The following is a 24,953-nucleotide window of genomic DNA, read 5'->3' on the forward strand; positions in this document are numbered from 1 at the left end:
ACAGTTATATCCGGACACCAGTTTTACTCTCTTGTGATAATATCGGGCAGAGCAACTACATGAAAAGAAAATCACACAGAGTAAAAGTTTCCATAAGTTTATTATAATCCAGTATAAATAATAAATAAATGATCGGCAGCTACAGACCTCACAGAGAAACACACAATATAAACCACACAACACATACAAGAAGAATTGACAAACTAATTTATAATAAATAACAGGGACTCCATTAAATTGTGTGCAGGCTTACTAATTTGTTACCTGTAGGGGGCGCAGCCATAGGCTGTATCCATGTTTTGCAGGACTCCCTAGGGTATTCGCGTTCGAAGAAGGTTGCCGAACCAGATCAGTTTGCCATTTCAGCTCAGCACCTCCCAGGCTACAAACTGACGGGCTACATTTTTTTTAAACCGGTCACATGTCCTCCCTAAAGGGGACATGTCAGCAGCCTTTTGCTGACTAAAGTGTACAATATGGCCTGTTACCCTGAATCATGACATATGACTCCTATTTTAATCTGTTTTTCTAGAAATTAGATAAAAGCTTTAGAAGTTTCATATAAATTAAGAGATAAAGCCCCCTGGAATGCCAAAGCATGTTAAGCGGTCAATCTAAATAGAGTGGGTGTTTACTTGTGGGCATAGAGAAGTTAGGAGAGAAGGGTCTGAACTGTGCTGGACTTTTGCAGCCCAGGATAACACCCCCTGAGCTTTATCTCTTCATTTGCACTTAGGGTCCTATTCCACGGGCCGAGGAGGGCCCGATCAACGATGTAAACGAGCGGCAATCTGCTAGATCGCCGCTCGTTTACTGGGCCTATTCCACGGCCCGATGATCGTAGAGTGAGGGCTGCAAAGACATCGTTACCGATGTCCTTGCAGCCATTGCAGCAGCAGTAATACATTACCTGTTCAGGCTTCTCCGCGCTGTCTTCATCCCAGGGTCCCGCGCGCTCTAACTTCTGAATGGCCGGTCAGCTGACAGGCCACACTCAGCCAATCACAGGCCGCGGCGGTCCCGGCCTGTAATTGGCTGAGCTCTCCCTCAGCTGACCGGCCATTCAGAAGATAGAGAGCGGGGGACCCTGGGATGAAGACAGCGCGGAGAAGCCTGGACAGGTAATGTATGATGCTGCTGCTGTCAAATCGTCAGTCGCCCGCCGCGCACCGCTATTCAACCGTAGCGATGCGCGGTGGGGGAACGATGATTTTAGGTCTGGCCCTAAATGAACGATCAGCCGATGACACGATCATCGGCTGATCGTTCTCTCTATTTCACCGAACGCTAATCGGCCGAATCGGGCCAAATGGGGCCGATCCGGCTGATTATCGTTACTGTGGAATAGGGCCCTTATATCTCTGAGCTAGCGCTGCAGATTGGAATAAGAGTTATATCTCTTGATTCAGGGTAGAAAGCTTCTTTCGAATCCTTTTTAAGGTCACAAACTTTTGATTCAGTTTTTTTTTTTTTTTTTAGCAAGTATGGAACAGTAAAGCCACGTGGACTATGCTGGTAACAGATATTATTGGATAGATTCTTATGTGTCATTAAAGGGGTTGGCAGGGGATGCTTTTTTGAACCCCAATGCTGATAAAATAAAAGATAAAGCATTCTCACCTGCCCCTATCCCTGCTGTGGACACTTTCACAATTCCTACTCATCAGTTCCCTTCGCTTTTTCCTGCATCTTCAAGAACTGCCAGCTCAGCCAATTACTGGTTACAGCAGTGACCTGTCTTAGGGTCCTATTCCACGGGCCGAGGAGGGCCCGATCAACGATGTAAACGAGCAGCAATCTGCTGGATCGCCGCTCGTTTACTGGGCCTATTCCACGGCCCGATGATCATTGAGCGAGGGCTGCAAGGACATCGTTACCTATGCCCTTGCAGCATCATACATTACCTGGCTGCAGGGCTTGTCCTCCGCTCCGTCTCCTCCCCGGATCCCCCACGCTCTATCTTCTGAATGGCCGGTCAGCTGACAGGCCACACTCAGCCAATCACAGGCCGCGTTGGTCCCGGCCTGAGATTGGCTGAGCGCTCCGTCAGCTGACCGGCCATTCAGAAGATAGAGCGCGCGGGACCCGGGGATGAAGACAGCGCAGAGAAGAAGCCCTGCAGCCAGGTAATGTATGATGCTGCTGCTGTTTCTTCTCAAATCGTCGGTCGCCCGCCGCGCACCACTATTCAACCGTACCGATGCGCGGTGGGGGAATGATGATTTTAGGTCTGGCCCTTAAATGAACGATCAGCCAATGACACGATCATCGGCTGATCGTTCTCTCTATTTCACCAAACGATAATCGGCCGAATCGGGCCAAATGGGGCCGATCCGGCCGATTATCGTTACTGTGGAATAGGGCCCTTAGCCAGTGAGTGGGCATTTTCTGCAAGGTCAGCATGTCATCAGAAGCAGGACAGAGCAGAGAGTACAAAGGACTGGAAGCCATAAGATGACAGCGGTGGGGGTTCAGGACAGGTGAGTATGTTTTATTATTATTTTTTTTCCCCTTAAAGTCAAAATAAAGATGTTTTTATACAACCCCTCAAGGGGAACCAATCAGCTCAATCAGGCTGATATGGTTCCCTGAACCGCTGTATACAGCTCCTGCAGCAGCCGCAGCACGTACTAGCCGCGGCTGCAGTAGGGGCTGTATACCCGAAGAAAAGCGCTTTAGTCACCAGGGCAGGCACAGGCGGGGAGGTAGTCATCTAGGCGGCTCCCCACCCATGTCTAGTCACCACTCTCTCCCTGTCATTCATCCCCTCGGAGCGCGCTGACAGGCAGAGAGCGTTGACTAGACACGGGCGGGGAGCTACCCAGATGACTACCTCCCCGTCTGTGCCTGTCACCCGCCCGTGGGATTAAAGTGCTTTATTTTTTGGGTGTACAGCTCCTGCTGCAGCCGTGGCCATTACATGCCGCGGCTGCTGCAGGAGCTGTATACAGCGGTTCAGGGAACCAGATCAGCCCAATTGGGCTGATTGGTTCCCTTTAAATGTTATATCTAAAGTGCAGGGTGATGGTTGTATTCTATGGTGTCATCTGCATTCATGGTGATCTTTAGAGAAGGAGGTAAAAGTACTCTGGTGCAGGCTGGTCTTTACTCTCTTCTCTCTTTGTCTGCGATTACAGAACCAAACTCGAACGACTTCCTTTTCCAGGTTGAGACTTTCAGCCATCCTCATGATCTCCTGTGAGGAGGGTTTGCTCTGTTCTCCAAAATGGGATTCCAATGCTTCTTTTGCAGCGATGCTGTTATATACAAGAAATTAAAGGGGGAAAAAATGGTGTTATGCTAAAACACTGCAGATAAGTGAGTGTCAGCATTTAGGGACTGCAGCAATAAACCAGCACTTCGCCTTCAAAGAGTTGTTCTTTCACAGAGGAGTCCATGGTCATTCAGCTGCATAGAGAGCTGCAGATGTCTCCTTTTACTTGAATGAGGCTATAGACTGTAGTTTCTTGCACAACCGCAATCGCCATATACTGTCACATTAGAAAAGGGGGAAACCCTTCCAAATAAGATCCAGATCTAGGGAAGTAGGGGGTTAATGTCAGAAATCCTTGGGATCTAGGGAAGTGGGGTTAAAATCAGTCAGTATACCTGGTGATGAAGGTCAGTGAAGGTGTTAAAGGGGTACTCTGGCAAAATCTTTTTCTTTCTGTTATATAGATTTGTAATTTACTTCTATTTAAAAATCTTATGTCTTCCAGTACCTATCAGCTGCTGTATGTCCTACAGGAAGTGGCATATTCTTTCCAGCCTGACACAGTGCTCTCTGCTGCCACCTCTGTCCATGTCAGGAACTGTCCAGAGCAGGAGAGATTTTCTATGGGGATTTCCTACTGCTCTGGACAGTTCCTGTGTCAGACAGAGTACCCCTTTAACTCCTATCTGGTCCAGTAATTGGTTACACTATATGTAACTATCTGTCAGATTCCCTTTAATAAATGTGATGAATAAATGTAACTTTTGATGGAAGAACAGACAATAAGGGTAAAGGATAACTTCCCTATTTCCTCTTTGATACATAATAATGGACGGGGAAACACTTCATTGCCCGTAGGGCCAATAATTTATGGAACATGGGAATAAGCCCTAAATGTCTAACTCCCCAATAACCCCACCCATCCACATCTCCCCTTTGTCGGCTGGTGGGTAATTGGCTTGTACAGAGAAGACTTCCTTACCTTATTGTTGTTCTGCGCTTCCTTTTCCGTTCGTTCCCTCCAGTCTTTTCATTGTATAAGGCTGGAAATAACACAATAATAACACAATAACACATTTTATTCAATGTCTGATACAAATGTAACAATATGTCTGTGCTTTCCTCATGGCACTTTTAAAAAACGTGCCAAGAAAAACATGAAATGCCAACTCTCTATAAGGGTGCGTTCACACTGAGAAATCCGTGCGGAGAACATCCCGCGGATTCCGTCACTTGCCCCGGCGCACTTCCGTCTGACTCTCCGGGCGGAGGCGAGCGGCGTAATCCGCGGGATGTTCTCCGCGTAGATTCCTAGGTGTGAACGCACCCTAACATCATCTGTATGTAGCACGTGTGCTCAGAGCAGGTCTGTTTGTTGGCTGTTTTTAGGGGGTAAAGGTTTTTTTTTTATGATCCAAAAAAAACCAAAAACATGAAAATGGAAAAAAGTAGCAAAATTGCTAGATATTACATTATATTTTCTTTTCTTTTTTTGAGGCTATCCACACCAATGGCCGGTGATCGGGAACAAACATTAATTCTGCCGATCAATACCCATTGGAAACATTCTCCCGATTAGCCAACAAACTAGCAAATGCCTATTGATTGATTCATTTATGGGGCTTAAAAAACACTTTTTTTGTCAGTGGTACATCTCTCCATGTGTATATTATATGGTACAGGGAATGATAACAATAGAGCTGCGGAATCTATTATTATTATTATCTGATTGATTATCTATAATAAATATAATCTATAATAATCTATAATAAAAGGACCTCAACGGGCAGTTCTGGGACCTAGAAAGGTATTATTTCCTTGCTCCCCGACACTACACTGTGCTGATACTGCCCAGTAGCTTTCTCCCCACTTAAAGGGAATAGGTTGCATTGTGGGGCATTTAGGAAGTTGCAACTGATGCATGTGACTGAAACCGTGCCCTCATGCAGTGGCCAATGGCTCACAATGTTATGGTAACCAGGCAAGCTATCGGACAGGAGATAGAGCACCGGGCAAAGAGGAAAATAATTTATTATATCCCAAGACATCCTGATGAAGTGTTCAGCAGCCCCACAGAGAATGAATGAAGCATAGGCTGCGTTCTCTGGCTCTAGCCTATGGATATGGGGTTACAAGCTGACATGAGAATATCCTTTTAATGGGAACCAATCAGCCTATTTGGACTGATTTGGTTTCCTGCAGCCCAATTTAAAGCTCCTTTGCAGCCTGCAGCACGTATCGGCCACGGCTGCAACTGCAGCTTTATTCCCAAGAAAGTAGGGGTGCCTCTCCCTGTCAATCATCCCGCTGAGTGTGCTGACAGGCAGAGAGCGGTGACTACAAACAGGCGGGGAGCCACCCAGCTGACTACCTGCCCGCCTTTACCTGCTGCGCGCCCGGGGATTAAGCATAAAGTGTCACTTATGGGGTTTTTTATTTTGCAGAAATCAATAGTGCAGGCAATTTTAAGAAACTTTTTAATTGGGTTTATTAGGCAAATATGCCATTATCTGTATTCAAAAAAACTTTCCCCAGGTCCCCCCCCCTCCCCCCTCCTCTCTCTCATCCACTGCTCATTATCAGGAAATCTCGACTCTTTTACATCAATCGAGCCCTGTCTGTTCTATGGAGAGGGGAGGAGGGAAGTGGGAGGAGGGAGATTAGTCGGCAGCAAAGAGCAGAGAACAAAGGATTACACAGTGGGAGTTGTGTGAAAGCTGGTATTCAGAGGTCAGAGAGGTCAGTGCTGACTGTCAGAGGAGATAGCCTGGTGATGTAGCTGTAAATTAACTTTTTGTTGTCTTGTTTTGGTGCCTCATCTCCCTCCACCCCTCCCCTCTCTATAGACAACCATGAAGACAGGGGGGAGAACTTCAAACTGCTTTTTCATGATAAAAATGCATTTTTTTGGCTAATAAACCCAATTACAAAGTTTCTTAAAATCGCCTGTACTATTGATTTTGACAATGACACTTTAATTTTCTGGGGAATAAAGCTACTTTTGCAGCCGTGGCCGATATAAGCCGCGAGCAGCACAGGAGCCTTATACTGGGCTGATTGGTTCCCTCTATAAGAATATTCTCATGTCATCTTGTAATCCCATATCCATAGGCTAGATACAGAGATTGCAGCCTATGCTTCATTCATTCTCTGTGGAGCTGCTAAACACAGAACACTGAACACACAGCAGGATCAGCCATTACTCCTGTTCTCAGGATTAGTTGCGGATCCCAACAGTTGGATCCCTAGCGTTCAGCTTGTTATCCCTGAGTAAGGTGGAGAGATCTGTTTATTATGACTGATGGGTTGTACTAAGATAATAATATTTATAGCCTATAATCGGGATAAGCCAACAATAACAGACTGGAGAGGGACTGAGGGGCCTGTTACACAAAAATATTTTTAATTATAAATGATCACAAACGAGAGCTACCTGAAACAGTTCTCATAGTTACTTAGTGTACAGCATGCAGCTACTCGTGGCTACTCCATGTACAGCATGCAGCATTGTGACTACTTCATGTACAGCATGCAGCATTGTGACTACTTCATGTACAGCATGCAGCATTGTGACTACTTCATGTACAGCATGCAGCTACTCGTGGCTACTCCATGTACAGCATGCAGCATTGTGACTACTTCATGTACAGCATGCAGCATTGTGACTACTTCATGTACAGCATGCAGCTACTTGATGCTACTCAGTGTACAGCATGCAGCATTGTGGCTACTCCATGTATAGCATGCAGCATTGTGGCTACTCCATGTACAGAATGCAGCTACTTGATGCTACTCAGTGTACAGCATGCAGCATTGTGGCTACTCCATGTACAGCATGCAGCATTGTGACTACTTCATGTACAGAATGCAGCTACTTGATGCTACTCAGTGTACAGCATGCAGCATTGTGGCTACTCCATGTACAGCATGCAGAATTGTGGCTACTCCATGTACAGCATGCAGTCCTGTGGCTACTCTATGTACAGCATGCAGTCTTGTGGCTACTCAGTGTACAGCATGCAGCTACTTGATGCTACTCAGTGTACAGCATGCAGCTACTTGATGCTACTCAGTGTACAGCATGCAGCTACTTGATGCTACTCCATGTACAGCATGCAGTCTTGTGACTACTCCATGTACAGTATGCAGTCTTGTGGCTACTCCATGTACAGCATGCAGTCTTGTGGCTACTCCATGTACAGCATGCAGTCTTGTGACTACTCCATGTACAGTATGCAGTCTTGTGGCTACTCCATGTACAGCATGCAGTCTTGTGGCTACTCCATGTACAGCATGCAGTCTTGTGACTACTCCATGTATAGCATGTAGTCTTGTGACTACTCCATGTACAGCATGCAGTCTTGTGACTACTCAGTGTACAGCATGCAGCTACTTGATGCTACTCCATGTACAGCATGCAGTCTTGTGGCTACTCCATGTACAGCATGCAGTCTTGTGGCTACTCCATGTACAGCATGCAGTCTTGTGGCTACTCCATGTACAGCATGCAGTCTTGTGGCTACTCCATGTACACCATGCAGCTACTTGTTGCTACTCAGTGTACAGCATGCAGTCTTGTGGCTACTCCATGTACACCATGCAGCTACTTGTTGCTACTCAGTGTACAGCATGCAGCATTGTGGCTACTCAGTGTACATCATACAGTATTGTGGACCAAAGTAAACAAAGATGAGGCCACTGCTCTCAGTTGAACACACAGCCCCTTTAAATAACATTGGAGGAGCATGTGCACAGCTCTAGGTCTCCCTCTAAATCCATACATTTGGCTGAGAGTTTTGTTTTGTGCTGTGCGGCTGGCCTTATTTCTTTTGAAGTAGATGTCACATCCTGAAATCCTGTCAGGTGCAATAAACTTCTTCCTGACCCCGATGTCAGGTAAAATAGTAGTGCTGACAAATAGCGGTGTTAGCGGTATATTATCAGACAGGCGGCTTACAGTTCATTTAGGGTAACAGAGCAATTCTACCATGAAACATTTCCATCCATTCACTATACCTCCAACTTGTTCTGCGTCATCCAGCCACTTGGATAGGATGGACTTTAATTTACAGGCGTTCCTAAAGCTCAGCTGCAAATTTTCGAAGCGGCAGATAGTAGTTTGGCTGAATTCAGAGCCATGAACAGCGGCGAGCGCCTCCCCGACATTTGTCTGAGTGTAACCTGCTTGAGAGTAAGAAACAGATTTATGTGTCAAGAAGAATACGGATCCATACTACTCCTCTGATTAACCATTAACATCTATAGGCCATGTTCACACAACGTAAGTTCCGTACTAATCACAGCCGTTGTTACAACGGCCATGATTGGTACGGAACCTACATTGTACTGCAGGCCGAGAGAATCACGGCCGTAGTGTATACACTAAAAAACAATAGAAACTTAAGAACAAAAATTAATGCTCTACAGGATAGAAAGAAATATAGATAAAGAATCTCTATCTTTAATATAATTAAGGAACTCTGAGTACTCCTAGGGTGCCCCTTGCCTCCGCCGTCTGATACCAAACAGTATTACAAAAGTGTTTCATAACAGCTTCCCTCTCCTCCTGCGACACTACCTTTATGAGAAAAAATTTCCATTTTTTAATGACATTTTTTGTGGAAACATCTTTGTTGCGGATTGCATCCAGCATTTCCCAATGAAGAGTTTCTTTAAGTGGGGTTATTAGCTCAGAAATAGTGGGAAGTGTGTCAGAGATCCAGTGGTTTAGTAAGCCTTTGAAGGCCAATAAGAGAGCAAGATGAGGCTATAGGTTTTTCAGAGGGATCTCCATCCCCGGCCACCACAACATGAAAAACATAACTGAGTAGAGTTAGAGGTATGGATTCATTCCATGTATTCTGAATAAAGGTTTGTACTAATTGCCAGTATGTCTGAATTTGAGAACAAGACCAAACACAGTGTAATAAATCTGCGCTAGGTTCTTTACATTTTGGACAATATGTCAAGAAATCATCTGGCATGGTGGAGTAAGAAAAGTTAAAAGCGTAAATTGCCTTATGGAGTAGCCGGAAGTGGATTTCCCTAAATTTCACACTGGGAGTGGCTGCAGTAACATATCGGATGCTATTTAGCAATTTTTGTTCCAAATTATCTGTTTGTATTTCTGCAGAACATTTCCGGAGAAAAGGGGAAGGAGATTTGTGTAAGGAATCAACACATATCCTACGGTATATTTGTGAAAGAGATAAGGTGGGAGAAGAATTGGAGCATAGAAAATCAAAATCATTAGTTGTTTCTGCCGTCGCACAAGATTTAACTCTATTAATAGCAAAAGAACACAGTTGTTCAAATAAAACCTGGTGATGGGGAGGGATATCATACATGTCTCTAAATTTTTCCCAAGATAACAACTCTCCCTTATGCTGCGTTTACACGAAACGATAATTGGCCCGATCGTACGATTAACGATGTCGAAGTAACGATTTTTTTTTCATAACGGTCAGCGTTTAGACGGTACGATATATTGTACGGAAATTCGTTTTGCGATCGGTTAAGCCTATCTCACACATTGGTTAAATTAGTGAACGACTGTTTACACTGAACGGTCTGCAAATTTTTTGGGAACGACCAACGACGATTTTAGAACATGTTGAAAGATCAAAATGAACGATTTCTCGTTCGTCGTTCGATCGTTTGCAGTGTTTACACGTACGATTATCGTTTGAATTAGATCGTTATCGTGCGAATTCGCACGATAATCGTTCCGTGTAAACGCAGCATTATTCGAGTCCAGTAAGTTACTTAAGTGAGTGATTTGTTTTTGTTATGTTTCTATTTTTTAACAGTAAAGCTTTATTTTTGGAAAATAAGTATGATTACTGTGGCTCCTAATGCTTTTATTTTTTCACATATGGGGCTGTATGAGATGTCATTTTTTGTGACACAATCTCTAGTTTTTATTAGTATCATATTTGTGTAAATCAGATGTACTGATGACTTTTTATAATTTTTTTTTAAATGCATAAAATGTAATTTAAAAGATCATCAATCCTGTAGTTTTTTTTTTTATCACTTTTGTTTACACCGTTAAACTTGTGGGAATAATATTGTTTTATTTTTAATAGATAGGAAAATTACGCACGTTACGATATATAATTTTATTTTATAATTTTTATGTGTTTTATTTATAAAACGGGAAAGGGGGAGGTGATTCATACCGGACGCCGGACCCACTGGCATACCGGTACGTCATGGGTCCTTAAGTTACTGGCTCCCATGACGTAGCCGTAATAGGGGTTAATAGTTTTCTCCTCTGCAAGCCCATGTTATTAAGTAGGTGGAGTCTAGCTGCTCTCTTATTGCACACCCTCAGAGGCAGCAACATGGAGGACATTATAGAGCAACACTAAGGAGTGTAAGTTGTGAATCTAAAAAAATGTGTGGGATCCCTCGGTTCCTATGTAGAGAGACAATTGAGTCTTAGAATGAGCGCAAAAGAAACCCTACTATAACCCAGAGACAAAGACATTGAGAAAGTAAGTCCCACCTGTGTGTGTGAACTTATTTAAAGTGACACTGTCACCCCCTTCTTGCATTATGACATCTCTACACAGATGTAAAATGTAAATTTAGCAGTTTTAATACCTTATTTTATATCATACGTCATGGTGCTCGTTTAAGTAAAAAGTGATCTTTTATCAACTGCAGATTGTGGTAAGTGGGCGTGACGTCATCAGCACATAGGCCCCCAAGACGCCCATTGGTATTGGCCAATCTAGAGGGGGTGGGGCCTAGACCTTTAGGCCAGCCTGTTTCAATGGTCGGGGAGTGGGCAGGGCCTATGTGCCTATGACGTCATGGAGGGGCAAGGCCAACGGTGGCACTGTTTCCGTGAAGCCCCACCCACTTAGCACAATCTGCAGTTGATAAAAGATCACTTTTTACTTGAACAAGCACCATGACGTATGATATAAAATACGGTATGAAAAATGCCAAATTAACCTTTTACACCTGTGTAGAGGAGTCAGAATGCAAAAAGGGGGTGACAGTGTCACTTTAAGCTTGGTCTCTTCTGGCTAGGTTAAGAATATCAACCACCCCGAGAGCCTGCCAGCCTTCTGCCTAAGGTGAGATATGACATTTACTGTAAGCCCAATACTGTCTCTGTAACTTCTGGTAACACCCTCTGGTATAACTGTTCATACTGGCTAACCATATAACATCTGTTACTAACTGGAGATACAGATTGTTTTTTAAACATAAAGGCTTCCCAACATGTTTTGCTAGCATCCTCAGGGGTTCTCAATTTGCCTCATTTTCCCTGGAGCCTGCTGCTAGCTGGTAAAACATGTCAGGGGAGCTTTATATGTTACAACTTTTACCTTTACTTTACTTACTTTTGATAACTTCACCTGTTAATAAATATACTGATGAGGCTACAGCTAACCAATATTATAAAGTATAGCAGGAATGTAGTTATTTTTTATATATTATTATATTATATATTTGGTGTGGGGGAAAATTCATAGCCTTTAAAACAGGTAAAAAGTACATTTTGCTGTTTATAAGGTTCTATTCACATCTGCTCTACATGTGACAAAATGATGTAACCCCATTAGAATCCAACAGAACTCTTTATTAGAGCACATTATTAAAGGGAAAGTTATATAGATTTGTAATTTAATTCTATTTAAAAATCTCTTTAAAAATGTTAGGAACTGTCCAGAGCAGTAACAAATCCCTATAGAAAACCTCTCCTGCTTTGGACAGTAGCTGACATGGACAGAGGTGGCAGCAGAGGGCCCTGTGTCAGACTGGAAAGAATACACCATTTCCTGCAGGACACACAGCAGCTAATAAGTATGGGAAGTCTTGAGATTTTTAAATAGAAGTAAAATACAAAGCCATATAGCTTTTGCAAACAAGTTGATTAAAAAAAAAAAAAAAAGATTTTTGCTGGAGTACCCCTTTAAGCCAGTGGGGTTCACTGAGCAGTGGTGGAATATGTTATGTAACTGATCATGGTTTCCATTATTAACAGAAGCAATTGTAAACCAAACCTCACAGCTCTCTTAAAAGCTACAGATTTTAGATTTAGTGCTGCTTTAATACATCATCCCCCAGTACATTGTTAGTAAGAGATCCATACCCAGCTTAATCCTTCTCACTTTGAATTCATTAGCAAACTTCTCCAGTTCTCTGATTTCTGGGGAGTCGATGTCAATGGGCTCTTCAATCGCTTTGCTCTTTCTTCTGAATTCCTGCTTGAAGTCTGTCGTAACATCTTCCAGGAGGGTTTGATGCACTGGGGCAAAACCATGGCCCAGTGTACAGGAGCTGGCACTCATCAAGCAGGGAGGTAGACTGCCTGTATGGACCCCTGCCGAGGCAGCAGATAGGCAAAGTGTTCAGGATTTTAGTTCTGAGTTGGTAAAACACATTAATATTCAACATACTTCTCTGCCATGGCCTCAAGATACAATATTTTCAACATACTGTACAATGGTCCTTTCTGGACCATCGTAACTTAAAGGGAACCATTCACCCCGTGGCCCCGGGCAGAAACTGACATACAGTGACATAAAGGTCAATATACTTACCACATCGCTCCCGATCCCGTCCCGGATCCCGTTGTTGACACGGAGAAATCGCCGATTCTTCTTCTCCCGCCCATTATGGTAATGAGCTGAGATGAGTCCAACGTCCATAGGATACGACGGACGAGTCCAACTTATTCATGAGGTCCTCTTCTCGTCGCCGCCCATCCATGCCTCCTGGAACTTGATTGACGTCTTCAGTCTTCAGACTTCTGACAAATTCCCGCGCAGGCGCCGTTGCGATGGTCTCGTCACCTCTTCTGCGCCTGCGCGGTAAACAGGATATGTGTTCGAGCCAATCGGCGGACGCGCAGTAAACAGTGAAGCTGCGGAGCGGCTACAATTGTGAACTGCGCATGCGCCGAAAACGACTGGAGGAAGAAGACGAGGAGGAAGAGGACCCGGCGTCAATCAAGTGTCGGAGGCGGGGAGAAGGCTGGACTTCGGACCCGGCGGCGCTCATTACCATAATGGGCGCGAGAAGAAGAATCGTCGATTTCTCCGTGTCAACAACGGGATCCGGAACGGGACCGGGAGCGATGTGGTAAGTATATTGACCTTTATGTCACTGTATGTCCGTTTCTGCCGGGGGCCACGGGGTGAATGGTTCCCTTTAAGACCAGACTCAACATACAATGCTTCAGACAGGATCTGCAGCACAAGTAAATAACTAGATGATCACCCAATAAAACTGGCCATTTTACTGGTAAAACCCCAGTATTAGTGAAGTGCCTGCACTGGTTGGCTGTCTACTAGTGATTCTCTGTGTATAGTGTGATACTACATGTCCTGTGCTGCTCTTTACCTGGGCCAGGTCTCCATAGAATTTTGGTCTCAACATACAATGGTTTCAACATACAATGGTAGCCCTGGAACCAATAAATATCATATGTTGAGGTACCAATACACATATATATATATATATATATATATATATATATATATATATATATATATATTTTTTTTTTTTTTTTTACCCATGTATGTAGTACGAAGGAGAGTGCAGTCCATATCACTGTACTGATGGCAATGCTTCCCTGACCACAGGGCCTCTTCCTAACTGTGCATGCTGTTGCAATACTGTTTTGGTTCACAATTTCTCTTTAAATGAACTGGTGCCAGAAAGTGCCAGATATTTGTAATTTACTTGTATTAAAAAAATCTCAAGTCTTACGGTACTTATCATCTGCTGTATGTCCTCCAGGAAGTAGTGTATTCTCTCCAGTGTGACACAGTGCTCTCTGCTGCCACCTCTGTCCATGTCAGGGACTGTCCAGAACAGCAGCAAATCCCTTATAGAAACCTCTCCTGCTCTCCAGACTGGAAAGAATACACCACTTCCTGCAGGACATACAGCAGCTGTTAAGTACTGGAAGACTGGAGATTTTTTAATAGAAGTAAATTACAAACCTTTGACACTTTCTGGCACCAGTTGATTTAAAATAATTTTTTGGGTGGACAACCTTCTTAACCAGGGTGCTGTAGGAGTTATTAGTCAAGAATAAACCCCTTTTAAACGCAGATCTGTATATTTATGCAAATTCTTCAGCGCCATAATGTTATACACATATAGGGTCTCATACACATGTCAGAACCATTTGTAAAGGGGGCACATCAAGCCACAGGCACTCCATATGACAGGTGCTGCACTGTACTATAGAAGTATTCTCCCCTAGGAGGAATGTCATTTACAATTTTTGGAGTTTACAGACTAAGCAGTAAGGTTGCATAGACTTCTGAGGGCTGTGGATTCTGTGCAGATTGTACCGGGCCGTAATACAGTCAAATGCATATACACTATGGGAGAGATTTATCAAACATGGTGTAAAGTGAAACTGGTTTAAAGTGAAACTGGCTCAGTTGCTCCTAGCAACCAATCAGATTCCACCTTTCATTTTCCAAAGAGTCTGTAAAAAATGAAAGGTGGAATCTGATTGGTTGCTAGGGGCAACTGAGCCAGTTTCACTTTACACCATGTTTGATAAATCTCCCCCATGTTTGATAAATCTCCCCCATGTTTGATAAATCTCACCCATTATTTATGCAATATACTTGACCAACATCTTCTGAACCGCTTACCTTGTAAAGTACTGACTCCGTTCACAACATTAGTAAGAGGCATACTGCATGTTTGTAAAATACGTGTCTGGGAAATACTTGCTGATAACATTTCTGGAGCTGTAGGTTTTATTCCTATGAAAAGAATTGTAATATCAAAATCTTGAGAGAGAGAAATAAAAACACAAGAAAAAAAAACAACAAAACTCACCATGCTATAGGTAGCCTTTAATTAGGATCTGTAGTCAACCCAAACCGTTGCGATGTTACTATAATTAAATAACATATGATACCCCGATGTGCCCTGCCTCGATTTGTCTTCCCATACTTATCAGCTGCTGTACGCCCTGCAGGAAATGTTGTTTTCTTTCCAGTCTGACACAGTGCTCTCTGCTGCCACCTCTGTCCATGTCAGAAACTGTTCTGAGCTGGAGGGGTTTTCTAGGGGGATTTGCTCCTGCTCTGGACAGTTCCTGACACGGACAGAGGTGGCAGCAGAAAGCATTGTGTCAGACTGAAAAGAAAACATTTCCTGCAGGACATACAGCTGTTGATGAGTATGGGAAAACTTTAGATTTTTAAATAAAAGTAAATTTACAATCTATATAACTTTCTGAAACCAGTTGATTTGAAAGAAAAAGATTTTTGCTGGAGTACCCCTTTAACTGCCCGCAGCTGTAACTAACTGAGGTGATGCAACATCTTGGAAGACGGGCAAGAGACCATAGAAATGTTGGCACATTTTCTTTTTTATTATTGTTTTGAAAAACATTTCATTGAAGCTTTAGATTGTGTCCCCAGAATTGATCCTTCTGGCTGACCTTAGGCACCCCAGTTTGGCACCATGACCAATTGATGGGCTATAAATCAGCCTATAATGGACTTGTATCTAGTGTACCATTGGGCTCCATTATTATGTGTTAACTCTAACGGACTAGTCCAATCTTGAGGGAGCCTCTTTAATGCATAACATGTTCTGACATGTCTCTATGATATACTGCAGGGGTAGGGAACCTTGGCTCTCCATTTGATGCAAAACTACAGCTCCCATCATGCCTGGACAGCCAAAGCTTTAGCTTTGGCTGTCCAGGCATGATGGGAGTTGTAGTTTTGCAACAGTTGGAGAGCCAAGGTTCCCTACCCCTGATCTACTATATAGAAATAGAGGCAGCACTACTACTATTTCACAATAACATATATATGTTACCTGTCATTACTCCATAGGTAGATTGCTGGTTTCCATAGTGGCATGATGGATTTGGGTAGTGAAGCCCCGCTGGTATATTTTCCACATTGGGCACAGAGAAGTATATGTGAGACAATTTAGGAATTTGGACCAAAGACAAAATAGACGGGACTGGTAAGAAAATGTATAAGTATTCAAGAATATATTCATTGTAAGTGTAATTCATTCTCCTGTACATTTAATATATGATGCTTTAATCTCTAGATTAACTGCAGTGATAAACATACGAATATGAAACTGACATTATACTTACCATTCACACAACCTCAAAAATAGAGAAAGGCGGACGATTTTGATATTTAAAAAAACGTTCGTTTTTGCCGCGATTTAACTGACTGCAATGGCAATGCATTGAAGTCAATGGGAAGACGGATGTCCAGTGCACACAATATATTCAATAACGGACGTTTTTACTACGGACGTCAAAATAATGAACATGATCATTATTTTCGGACGTCTTTTGCAAAAAGCGGACTTTTTTTATTAGTTGTTCACACACAGTTTTTCTTTTGTCACCGTTCTTTCTCAGTTTTTACTATTAAATTTAATGGACTTTTCAATTAAGCCGCACCCAAAGGCCAAGTAGTAATCCCAAACTAGAATAATGTACAAACACCCGTCAGTGCACTTAGGAGAAGCCAGGCTGCTAAATGACGTCTGTTATTTTAGACTCAAAATGACAAACTTCATTTTAAACCGAGCTGAAAAAACGTTGTGTGAACATAGCCTATAGGGTTTACACACATGCAGAATATTCCATCCATACCCAGTGACCCAGGCAGACCGCACTTTTGGATTGAAGGCCAAATGGACATTTATTAAAATGTTCAATTTAAAACTTTTAAAATTCTTGATGATCTCTTTTATTTCATTTAAAATACTAAATAAAATCAGCGGTAAATGATGCCCTACTGATGTCGTCTATTGTTTAGTGGTTACATTTTATGTTTCTAGCAAAGTCGGTGACAACCAATATACCGGCCATTATAGCTCCAATATTTGTTGTCACCTGTTCCTAAACTGCTGAAGATACACGGATGATACTCATCACTATGTCCCAAGTTCTTAGTGCCCATAAGCCTCAGATACAATGTAAGAAGGAGGTTAGTGAAGGTCCGGGGGGGGGGGGGGGGACGACGACCAACAAGTCACTGTGTCCTGCCCCTACTATATGTGCCCTGATACTATATCTTGCCCCTACTATATGTGCACTGATACTATATCCTGCCCCTACTATATGTGCCCTGATACTATATCCTGCCCCTACTATATGTGCCCTGATACTATATCCTGCCCCTACTATATGTGCCCTGATACTATATCCTGCCCCTACTATATGTGCCCTGATGCTATATCCTGGCCCTACTATATGTGCACTGATACTATATCCTGCCCCTACTATATGTGCCCTGATACTATATCCTGCCCCTACTATATGTGCCCTGATACTATATCCTGCCCCTACTATATGTGCCCTGATACTATATCCTGCCCCTACTATATGTGCCCTGATACTATATCCTGCCCCTACTATATGTGCCCTGATACTATATCTTGCCCCTACTATATGTGCACTGATACTATATCCTGCCCCTACTATATGTGCCCTGATACTATATCCTGCCCCTACTATATGTGCCCTGATACTATATCCTGCCCCTACTATATGTGCCCTGATACTATATCCTGCCCCTACTATATGTGCCCTGATGCTATATCCTGGCCCTACTATATGTGCACTGATACTATATCCTGCCCCTACTATATGTGCCCTGATACTATATCCTGCCCCTACTATATGTGCCCTGATACTATATCCTGCCCCTACTATATGTGCCCTGATACTATATCCTGCCCCTACTATATGTGCCCTGATACTATATCTTGCCCCTACTATATGTGCACTGATACTATATCCTGCCCCTACTATATGTGCCCTGATACTCTATTATGCCCCTATTGCACGGATGAAGGTAAGAGACCTCCGGCAGTCAGGCCATGCAATCGGACCCCTGCAGACACGTTGGTCCCGATCAGTAAGTGACAGGAGATATTCCTGTCACTTACACTTAAACGCTGCGATCGCAGCAGCTCGCTATTGAGAGTGAGGGCCTGGCTGCTGATAGCAGCCGGTCCTCACCCGCTATAAAGCGAGATCAGCTCCCGAACTCTCTCCATAGCCCGGTACCCCAGGCTATGGAGCGAAGGCCTAGGCTGTGGGAGCGTAAATGTGCACTCCTAGTCGTTAAGGAGTTATACAATAGATTTACTTAAAACACATAAAGGGGTTATCGAGCGTTAGAAAAACATGGCCACTTTTTTCCAGAGACAGCACCACTCCTGTCTCCAGTTCAGGTGTGGTTTGCAATCAAAGGGGACCTGTCACCCCGGTTGCCGGGGTTAAGCCCGCCCGAACCCCTGGTGGAGCAGTCATTCTCTATGGGCGTCGGACTCATCTCTGGTGAGCGCACGCACAGCTTCCAACGGGGATTTCTTGGCAGCGGGACGTGGTCCAGGACCGGGACTTCGAGGAAGGGGTAAGTTTAAGGGGCTCCACTGAGGGGGCGGGCTTAACCCCGACAGCCGGGGTGACAGGTCCCCTTTAAGCTCCATTCACTTCAGTGAGTTACAAAACCTTCACCCAAACTGGAGACAAGAGTAGTGCTGTCTCTGGAAGAAAGTGCCCATGTTTTTCTGTTGCAGGATAACCCCTTTAACTTTAATGTTTAGAAGCCTAAAAACTTCAGGCTATTGTTATATTGTTTCCCATCTTTCTCAGGCAATATATATATATATATATATATATATATATATATATATATATATCTCATTATACAATTAGAGAATCTTGTGGGTCATACAATATTAGCCATATTGGCTTTCTCTATTGGCTTTCCTACAAAGATATAGATATATAAATAAATGATTAAATTCCAATTTTAACAACTTGACAGAACAGCTTGAGGACTAAAGGTAGGTTCACACTGCGTTTGGTAGTCTAACATATTCATATGATAAGGGGAAATGGATGCAAAAACTGATGTATTTGTTCATCAAAATAAATCCCTTTTTTAGAGTACACAAACGTGGTTGACCGTTAAGTAATAGATCTGTTAAACAGACTGCAAAAACACAATGTGAACCTACCTTAACAGTTTTTTTTATTTATTTATTTTTTGCTAGAGGATTTCTGTGAGAATTCTGCAACTCTCAATGCATGGAAAATATAAGAACAATAATGTTAGAGATACACATCGTTTTGGTGGAGTCATAACAAATAATGGATCCAGCAGGAAAGATAAGTATGACTCCACCTCTGTACTTCTATCTTTTTATGATCCACTCCACAATTTGCTTCACAGACTAAATCAAAACTGCATGTGTGATTCTAGCAGTAATAATAATAATAATTTTATATATATATATATATATATATATATATATATATATATATATATATAATTATTATTTTTTAAATATATATCTAAAATATATATTTTAATAATAACATATATTTTACAGTGATATGAAATTATAAGAGAATTTAGTGCAACATTGTAAGGGAAGCACACCTTACTACTAACTTTATGTATGTGTATTTGTGCCATTGTAATATGTTGCAGATCCATGAAAGATGATGTCACTATATAACTAATTACTAGTAATGGAATAGTAACATTTGATAGCATAAATATTTGTATTTAATGACAGATATTGACTAACAATTTACAACAATAATCACAACAAAGTTAACATGTAACCAAAGCAGTATGTATATATATATATATATATATATATATATATATATATATATATATATATATTATTTAAAACTTATTTTTATTATAATGTTTATCAGTTATATTGCATTTTCATATATTAGGAAAAAATGTGGATTTTTATTTTTATAATTCCCTATAAATTTTTCATATTTAACATAAGTATTGTGGATTAGATAGAGGACTGTCTATTATCTAACTTAGATCCGCTCTGACCTAGATACACACCGAGCACACACACTCTTAGTATAGTAATATAAGAAAAATCATCAATTTGGAAATACCTGTGGAGACCACGTTAGTTGTATGATTGGTGACTGGCAGATACTCTGCAGCGCCGTGATGCATCCTAAGGGGGAAAGTGGCTGAAGAATCAGAATTTATAGGTACGAAAGTATCAGCTGTCACAAAAGCTTGGAAACTCATCCCCCCAGACAATAGAAAAAAATGAGAGATGAATTAAAAAAAAAAAAAAGTTTTCTCCAAGTCTTTGGTGAATATAAAATGAATCTTTCAAGAAAAGTTTTTGTTGGCTTGCATGTATGCATTAAGGGACTGGCTGGCGAGCGCATAGCGTGTGCAGGTATTTATACTCTTAGGAAATCCCTGTATCCATGTTAATGATTTCTTTCCAGGAGATTGCTACATAAACGCATCAACTGTCCTTCCCACCTCATATAACAATACCCGGCCAATTGGTCTGACCAAACAGAAACATGAGACGCTCTATTCATTTAAATCACTGTCTCTATGTGCAATATAGGCATAGAGAGAGCAGGGCAGAGCCTCGCGGCTTAACAGAATAATAGTCATAATATTAAAGAAAAAATATAATAAAATATAATAAGAAAAAAAAGAAATAAGAAAAAATAGCAAGGCTCATTTTTATTTATAATTAAAAAACAAACAAACAAAATATTTTATTTATTTTGTAAAAAAAAATAAATGATGATATTAAATTACAATAAGAAGTCATAACTGAAAAAATGTATGTTTTGTGGAGTTTCTAAATAGCAATTACAATTTAACCCTTAGAGGACCGGGCCAATTTCAATTTTTGGGCTTAAGGGTACAAACCCACTTGACATATTTGCTGCGTGAATCAGTCTTAAAAATAAGCAGGCAAAACGCAGGTTGGCTTTATACGATTGTTCTGCATTAAAATACGCAATTGCGTATTTTTGAAGCGTGAAGCTTGTTGTTAGTGGAAAACGCATGTAGCTTCACGCTTCAAAAATACGCAATTGCGTATTTTAACGCAGAACAATTGTATAAAGCCAACCTGCGTTTTGCCTGCTTATTTTTAAGACTGATTCACGCAGCAAATACGTCAAGTGGGTTTGTACCCTAAAAGGCCATAGCACTTGCATTTTTTCACCTAGAGACCCACATGAGCCCTTATTTTTTGCGCCACTAATTTTACTTTGCAATGAAAGGCTGAATTTTTGCGCGGCCTCGCTCTGAACACCCCTAGCGACTGCTGAACGCACGGGTACGCCCAGGATCGTCTAGGGGTAAAGGCTATATTCGCACAACATATTTTTTTGAATTAATCCAGATACTTTAGGGGTGTCAAACTCAAGCCCTCCAAGTATTGCAAAACTACAATTCCCATCATACCTGGACAGCCGCATGATGGGGATTGTAGTTTTGCAACAGCTGGAGGGCCTGAGTTGGACTCCTGTGATTTCTAGTTGCTGCAAAGAATATGCAGGGGATTTCATATGTGAAGGATTTATTCCTGATAGCAGGTGTATATTAAAAAGGATTGTTTGCTTTAGGAAAACCATTTACAGATATTCAAATAGATTCTGAAATGATGAACCCTCATCTATTAGTCAGATACAGATACAGTCTCATATAGTACCATGTTTCATATACTAACCAGTTTTTTTTCTTGTCAGTTTCTCATTTCACCACATTTACTAATGTCCTCTGCAAAAAAAAAAAAAAACCTCACACCCGTCATTTTATGCTTTTAAACAAAAAAGTGGACGTTTCCCTCTAAAATCCGGCATAACCGACATATTTATCAAATAAACTGTATTTTATTTTATTTTTTCAAAAAATCAGCCATCTTTACTGTGGCGGCATGGTCAGTTTGAGTTTTGCCATGTGAAAAAATGGACAGATTGACTAAGGGCGATAGGACACATTAAAAAAAATCTGGCGGTTTGGGGAACTAAAACATTAATGTGTAGGGTTATTGAAAACCTGACAATCTTAGAGGAGGACACTGTCTTTCATTATGTGGACAACCCATTAATGCTAATAGAAACTGTGTAATGCTGCATTTCACCTCTAGAGGTGCTATAGGACTCGTTATCATGACCCCTGATTACAGCACATTGTTGAGGTTCAGGGTTCCCTATAAACAGTTAAAGGGGTTGCCCAGCGGAAAAAAAAATTCTTTTAAATGATATGAGAAAGTTATATAAATTTGTAATTTACTTCTATTAAAAAATCTTAAGTCTTCCCAAAGTTATTAGTTGCTGTATATCCTGCAGGAAGTGCTGTTTTATTTTCAGTCAGACATGGTGCTCTCTGCTGACATCTCTGTCCAGAGAAGGAGAGGTTTTCTATGGGGTTTCATATAAAACTGAGACAGGGTTCCTGTCTCAGCCAGAGATGTCAGCAGAGAGCAGTGTGTCAGACTGAAAATAAAACATTTCCTGCATGACATACATCAGCTAATAAGTATGGTAAGATTTGAGATTTTGAAATAGAAGTAAATTACAGATCTATATAACTTTCTGAAACCAGTTGATTTAAAATAAAAAGATTTTCCCTGGATAAACCCCTTTAAATACCCATATGTATAAAGGTGGCCCGCACCAGCATGAGAAGTATATGTCATTTAGCAACTGCTGAATATGTAGAAAGGTTTTGGTCCTGTAAATAAGGTTAGGACTGCCGATTAAGCTGAAGTGTGGACAGGGCTAAAATAAGAGGGGTCTGGTCAGTGCAATCCACATAAGCAGCTACACAGAGCCAATTACCAGGCTGAAAAGAAGACACTTTCCCATGCGGCTACACAATGTGCCAGCTTTTAGGAAACCTATAGATGGCTTATTAGGTCTTGCTGCTGATGTCTGCTTCACTGACTTTTCAATGCAACCAAGAATAATTACATTATAGGTGACAATAGCCTAAAGCTGGATTTTGAGAAAACCAACATATTAAGGTAAAGGACAAATACAGTTAGATTTGGTTTACAGAACCACCTGCCCATGCTCTGCCTCCCCTGTCTGCTAGAGAGAAAACGTGTGTGTATATATATATATATATATATATATATATATATATATATATATATATACAGTACAGTTTGAGGAAGGAAGGCCTTATTCTATAACCCTTTGTAACCCCCTTTAATTGCTGAACAAGTAAACCAGGAATAATGTAAATCCGTCCTAGGTTTATTTTAATTACGGGAAGAACAGAGTTACATTCATGTTCAGGTGTATAGTGGAAAAAAAAGATGTCTTTGTGACAGCCTGAATCATGTAAAGGAAAGTGATGGAGTCATCACCTGTATCACGCAGTACTATATTTGTTAATACTGTTGAATCAAATGAACTATACAGAATGGTCATTTTGGGGGTCATGGTATGGTGGTATTATTTGGCTCTTATATATAGTACCGTGTTACCCCGAAAATAATTTTTGCTCCCAAGGATGCATTATGTCTTGTTTCCAGGGAAAATGTATTATATACTGTACAGTAGTTGTCATCACAAACCAACATAACCAGACATAACTCTGGTGGCGGCGGGGGTCTTACTATCGGGGGGTGCCTTATTTTCAGTTATCCTGTAAATCCTCCATTTTCAGAGGAAGTCTTGACCTTGCTATACTGGATTTTGTAATGGTAATAATTATACTGGTAATAATATTTCCCCCTATATACTGATATTATGTAATAACTATATTGACTGGTATTAGCAGTATGCAATATTAGGCTATGTTCACACAACGTATGTTTTGTATAAATCATGGCCGTTGTTGCAATTTGCAACAACGGACATGATTTATACAAAACTTATGTTGTAATTAAATGAATGGAATCCCGGCTGCAGCGTATACCCATAGGCGGAGATTTATGAAAGGGTGTAAATATACACCTGGTGTTAACTGCCCACAGCAACCAATCACAGCTCAGCTTTAAGGTCTGATAAAATATAAGAGGAGCTGTGATTGGCTGCTGTGGGTAGTTTACACCGGGTGTATATTTACACCCTTTCATAAATCTCCCCAGTAGTATACAATTCAGCCAGGATTCTATCCGGCCTCACGAAAAACTGACATGTCAGTTTTCTGCGGCCGCTATTCACTGAATATCGGCCGCAGAAAACCTGTCAGTTCACACAATGGAGCTTGCGGCTCCGGCCACATGCTCCATTGCGTGCAGTGGGGAATTGGGAATTCACCAGGAGTGAAGATCATCCAGCCATACTGCAGCACTGGACGGGTCACAGAGCGGCCGTTGTTATATGTAGTGTGAACCCAGCCTTACCATACATAGAATTATGTTATGACATTATATTATCTTTTAGTTTCCTAGTACTAATACTGGTAGGTATGAGAGGGAGCCCAGTTCCAAAATTGTTCCGTAGGCTTCTAGTTACATATCGGCAACAAATCCGGCACATCTGAACATGGCCCAGACATCAGAAGGGAACCATTCTATTAACTAACTTACAGCACCATATTACTGTACCCAATATTCTGACTATGTAGCCTCTTTAAGGGAGATTTATCAAACATGGTGTAAAGTGAAACTGGCTCAGTTGCCTCTAGCAACCAATCAGATTCCACCTTACATTCCTCACACTCTTTGGAAAATGAAAGGTGGAATCTGATTGGTTGTTAGGGGCATCTGAGCCAATTCTACTTTACACCAGTTTGATAAATCTCCCCCTTTGTGTGTAGTAGAGCTGAATGTTTCATGGAGATGTTTTTTGTGCAATAGATAGGGTTCACCTGAAAACAGCAGATAAATGGCTTCCGATACCACTTTTTCCCATATACCATGTCTAAGAGGGGGGTCATGATGCTATGCTTATAGATCCCCCACCTTAGAATAAACAAGCCAT

General features: G+C 41.6%; 1 protein-coding gene across 6 annotated transcripts; it reads right to left on the bottom strand.

Annotated features, from left to right (window-relative positions):
* Positions 1-3,013: 3,013 nt before the first annotated feature.
* On the bottom strand, positions 3,014-24,639 carry POU1F1 (POU class 1 homeobox 1). Of its 6 annotated transcripts, none has more exons than XM_069945159.1 (9): positions 24,560-24,639; positions 21,743-21,792; positions 20,142-20,206; positions 16,040-16,108; positions 14,854-14,967; positions 12,327-12,557; positions 8,231-8,398; positions 4,197-4,257; positions 3,014-3,257 (listed from the first exon to the last, which is right to left on the bottom strand). In XM_069945159.1, the coding sequence occupies exons 3-9, from the start codon at positions 20,203-20,205 to the stop codon at positions 3,044-3,046; spliced, it is 921 nt and encodes a 306-aa protein (XP_069801260.1). In that variant the 5' UTR covers position 20,206; positions 21,743-21,792; positions 24,560-24,639; the 3' UTR covers positions 3,014-3,043. The 6 variants fall into 6 exon arrangements, with proteins under 6 accessions (XP_069801260.1, XP_069801259.1, XP_069801261.1 ...); XM_069945158.1 differs by having other exon boundaries at positions 24,578-24,635; XM_069945160.1 differs by lacking the exons at positions 21,743-21,792; positions 24,560-24,639 and having other exon boundaries at positions 8,231-8,395; positions 20,142-20,283.
* Between the last annotated feature and the right edge of the window lie 314 nt (positions 24,640-24,953).

The sequence above is a fragment of the Dendropsophus ebraccatus genome, chromosome 11, assembly GCF_027789765.1.
Source record: "Dendropsophus ebraccatus isolate aDenEbr1 chromosome 11, aDenEbr1.pat, whole genome shotgun sequence".
NCBI classification, from domain to species: domain Eukaryota; kingdom Metazoa; phylum Chordata; class Amphibia; order Anura; family Hylidae; genus Dendropsophus; species Dendropsophus ebraccatus.

What these genes read in the sequence shown, in the direction of transcription:
- POU1F1 (XM_069945155.1), bottom strand. Translation starts at nt 20,283, where the DNA reads ATGAGTTTCCAAGCTTTTGTGACAGCTGATACTTTCGTACCTATAAAT. An exon ending in CGGAGTCAGTACTTTACAAG is followed by an intron (nt 12,558 to 14,853) that starts GTAAGCGGTTCA and finishes CTGCCTCGGCAG; the next exon opens with GGGTCCATACAGGCAGTCTA. An exon ending in AGTGAGAAGGATTAAGCTGG is followed by an intron (nt 8,399 to 12,326) that starts GTATGGATCTCT and finishes CTTACTCTCAAG; the next exon opens with CAGGTTACACTCAGACAAAT.